This window comes from Malus domestica, chromosome 09, assembly GCF_042453785.1.
Source record: "Malus domestica chromosome 09, GDT2T_hap1".
NCBI classification, from domain to species: domain Eukaryota; kingdom Viridiplantae; phylum Streptophyta; class Magnoliopsida; order Rosales; family Rosaceae; genus Malus; species Malus domestica.
Window position 1 is genome coordinate 9,157,530 of NC_091669.1, and position 4,455 is coordinate 9,161,984.

Genomic DNA, 4,455 nt, shown 5'->3' on the forward strand with positions numbered 1-4,455 from the left:
TTTAATACAAAAATCTTACTATTTATATAGAAACACATGATGAATCATCTCGTGTTCCAGGTAGACCTGGCATTTTGGACCCGACCCGATTCGACCCGTTAATATTAGTATTTGGGTGGATGCTTAACGGGTCAGGTCGGGTCGTTAACGGGTGAACCGTTAACAACCCGTTAAATAACGGGTTACTTTAGGTCAACCCGTTAGATCCATTAGCACCCGTTAACACCCTTTAGTTGAGGATATTTTAGTAATTTCAATAAAGTCTTAACAACAAAATATAAACTCTATGCAAAAAAAATAATAATAATAATAATTGTTAATGGGTCTTAACAGGTGAAACGGATGATCCGTTAGCTTAACGGGTTGAGTTCGGATGATCCGTTAACTTAATGGGTCGGATTGAATCCGATCCAAACCCAATAAACCCGACCCGTTCACAGGTCTAGTTCCAGGCATATTAAAAAATCTTCCCAATTTGTTAACCCACCGTTTCTCTAGTTACTTCCCAGTTCCCACATTGTTTTTCTCACCGTTAAAACTAGACCCGTAAACGGGTCGGGTTTATTGGGTTTGGGTCGAGTTCAACTCGACCCGTTAAGTTAACGGGTGACCCGAACCCAACCCGTTAAGCTAACGGGTCACCCGAACCCGACCCGTTATCACCCGTTAACAATTATTATTATTATTTTTTTTGCATAAAGTTTATTTTTTGTTATTAATATTTTACTAAAATTAGTAAAATATCCTCAATTAACGGGTGCTAACGGGTGTTAACGGGTCCTAACGGGTCTAACGGGTTGACCCAAAGTGACCCGTTATTTAACGGGTTCACCCGTTAGCGATCCAACCCGTTAAGCATCAACCCAAATACAAATATTAACGGGTTGGGTCGGGTCGGATTAACGGGTTGGGTCCAAAATGCCAGGCCTAGCTAAAACCCTCACCGCGCTGCTTGCCTCTACTCTCCCCGTCCTCCTCCTCGCCTCATCTGCTAAAATCTCTTCGATTCTACCAACCGCCGCAACCGCTCAGACTTTCCCAAAGGTAAATTCTTTTCTCTTCCTTACAAAATTTGATATTAATTTTGAAAATAGTGAAAACCCCATAAAACAAACTGACTTTCTCAACCGAAGATTATGATATATGTTTCGCATTTGATGAATACGTCTAATTTTAAGGTAGGAGCCTTTAGATTAGAACTCACTTTATGGTTTTGCATTAGAACTCAAAATTTGATGAATACGTCTCGAGGAAATCTGCACTTAGTTGATGCTCTGTCTCCGTCTTTTTCGCCTGCTTTAATATGCTTTCTTCTGATCTCTAACTTTTTAAATTTTTTATTTTTGTTTTATTAATTTGATTCGGAAGATTTGCAGAGAATAGCTTCAATTGATTGGGTTTTGTTCAATTTAATCTCATTAGTTTCATTCCAATTCAATGATTTTGTGTAGCGCTGAGTTTTCTGTTGGAGTTTAAATTTTCTTCATGGTTCATTCAATTTTGTTTTATTTTCTGATTTGGATTTTGAAATTGAGACTCCTAGCTTTGCCCTCATCAAGAATTTTTTATTGATTCCAATTGATAAATGTTACCAGGATGAGAAGGGGATCGCCAATTTCAAATCAGCTCTTCAGGTATGCATTCATTCCAGATTTAAAACATCACTTCCGTTTAGTATGTTGTTTATCATTTTTTTTATCAAAACATCCGTCCTTTTAGTTGTTAAAATCTGCTTTTTTGAGTTGTACATAGAACTCTTAATGTAGAATTCGTAAAATGCAGGTGCAGAATGAATGACTAATCAATGTGGGAAACTTTTGGAAATGTATGTAACTTTAACTTAGAAATCTCCCATTTGGATTGCACATATGCTCTTGATGCAAAGTAAATAAAATCTAATGTAACTACTTATTTTACCATGATGGTTTAGATGTTCTGTTAATTTTTGAAATATTTAGAAATGAATGGGTTGATTTGTAATTTTATGGAATTTTCAGAAGTATCTATTTGGTAGCTTTTTTTGGGAAATGGAAACGGGAAACGTAATTCCAACTACTTAGTTGATAACACATAATTTGATCAAGTAGAAATATTATACAAAGCAAACTTATAGAACCCCATTATTGTAATATAACATAACAACATATGCTAAAGCACCAGAAATCATATAAAACATGACATTGGCCTTGAAGGCCCAAACATTTCTCCAACCGGTAGGCACATCAAGCTAAGTTCGGCGTCCCCTCGTCGCCGTTGCGGTTGTTGGCTTCCTCCTCTTGCTGAATGTCTCCACAAACCATTCATGCTTCTTGTCTGCCAATGTGTTTCCAGCAAGCACTCCCACTATTAGTCCGCTAATAACTCCCGGCAAGACTACATACCAGTCAAACTCAAATGGAAATCCAGCCTCTTCATCTTCTTCAAAGCTTGATGGTGGCGGCAGCCTCGAGCTCTGAGAACCCTCACATTTCTTGGACAAAGGCTTTCCACACAGACCTGAGTTTCCTTGGTATGAATCTTCTAGGAATGTACCAAATTGTTGGCCAAGTGGTATAGGCCCCCAAAGATGGTTATGCGACACATTGAAGTACTCAAGGAAAGTGAGTTGTGCCAAACTACTGGGGATCCTTCCTAAGAGCTTGTTTTGAGAGAGATCCAACGATTCAAGAGCGGTCAAGTTCCCTAGAGATGAAGGGATGTGACCAGAGAGAGCGTTGTTGGAGAGGTTTAGAAAATGAAGTGCTCTTAGACTCCCAATGATACTTGCTGGAATCTCTCCTTCAAATCTATTACTTGAGAAATCTATGAGTCTCAGAACATAGGGGGTCTCATCATATGTCAACTCAACACCTTTTCCGAGAATTATCATCGGGTACGAAATTTGATTGTAAAACCCATATTTATTTGTGCTGAAGTTTGATGAGACTTCAAAGTACCAGCTTCCCTTGTTTGCGACAACATATTTCATGAAATTCCAGTTCTCCATATACTTAGAAGGCAACATACCTGAAAACAGATTGTTGGATAAATCAATGATGCATAAGTTTGGGAACTCATGATTTGTTGGAGGCTTCCCAATTATCCCATGAAATGAATTTGACCGCAAAATGAGACCCCTCAATACTGGAAGTACCCCTAACCAAGAAGGGAAGATGTCACTCATCTGATTGTTGCCAATGTCAAGAAACTCTAACCGAGTGCAATCGGCCATTGATCTTGGTAGCTTCCCCTGTAACCGATTGTGACCCAACAGAACCAATTTGAAACTATTTCTGTTAGCACAAAATGGAGGAATATCACCGTGGAAAGAATTATACATCAAGATCAATATTTCCAAGCTGCTGGACTTCCCCAAACACCGTGGAAGCATGCCACTCAGGCTATTTATGGCCAAATCAAGAACTTGAAGATAATTCAAGTCGCAGAACAGTGGTGAAACTTCTCCACTATAATTATTGTTGCCGACCAAGTAAGACATGATAGATTGTGGTGGAATTGGCAATGACCCTTGTAACCGATTATTCCGAAGATTAAAATACTGCAGATTTTTCCATGGAAGCATGACTGGATTTTCCTCAAAGCCTGTTAAGAAGTTCATATCGAGGTTCAGATTGACCAAAGTTTCTCTAGTTGCATTCCAGACCCATTTTGGTATTTGGCCATGAATATTGTTACTAGAAAGGTCTAGGGCTTCCAATTCGTATTGATTTTTCAAAAATTCTGGAAACTCTGTCAAGTTGCATTCAGCCAACTCTAGAATTTCGAACTTTGGAAAAGTAGCACTCAAACCAGATTTGACACTTACGGATAACTTGTTGAACGATAAACCAACTTTCTTCAACTTTTTGAGGTTGGAAAACTCATCAAACTCAACTAATCCACTCAAATTATTATCGGAAAGGCCAAGAGATTCAAGATTGCTGAGGTGGAAAAGCGATTTAGGAATTGCTCCTTGCAAATCGTTGAAGGCGAGCTGTAGAAAAGTTAATTGGGTCAAGTCTACTGCAAGCCAAGATGGGATTTCACCAGTTATTAAATTGCCACGCAAGTTTAGATATGCAAGTTGGGTCAGGTTAGCCACAAAACGTGGGAAATTTCCCCTTAAGTTAATTTGCCGAAGATTCAAGTAGTTGAGCTTGGTTAGTTTTCCAAAACAAGACAAGGAATCAGGAACTAAGAATGGGCCAGCGGAAACGTTATAAAATGAATACATCCTAAGGAAACTGAGCTGCGTAAGGTTTCCGAATGAAGATGGAACATGGGAATCAAAACCACAGAATGAGATATCAAAGTAATTTAAGGAATGAAGGTTTCCGATAGAACTAGGAAGTTCACCAGAGAAATTTGTCCCTGAAACAACCAATATTTTGAGGGAATTGGTCCTGTTAAAATTAGGAAAAGAACCATTTAGGTCTATGTTTGATTGCAATCTAAGCTCCTCTATGTTTGGTAGGT

General features: G+C 38.6%; 1 protein-coding gene and 1 long non-coding RNA gene across 2 annotated transcripts; one reads left to right on the forward strand and one right to left on the reverse strand.

The window, feature by feature from the left end:
• Positions 1-914: 914 nt before the first annotated feature.
• On the forward strand, positions 915-1,914 carry LOC108174113 (uncharacterized). Its single transcript, XR_003776046.2, has 3 exons — positions 915-1,044; positions 1,596-1,634; positions 1,783-1,914. It is a non-coding gene; the product is annotated as an uncharacterized lncRNA (long non-coding RNA).
• Positions 1,915-2,227: 313 nt separating this feature from the next.
• Positions 2,228-4,213, reverse strand: LOC114827113 (receptor-like protein 6). Its single transcript, XM_029108759.2, has one exon. The coding sequence runs from the start codon at positions 4,211-4,213 to the stop codon at positions 2,228-2,230; it is 1,986 nt and encodes a 661-aa protein (XP_028964592.2).
• Between the last annotated feature and the right edge of the window lie 242 nt (positions 4,214-4,455).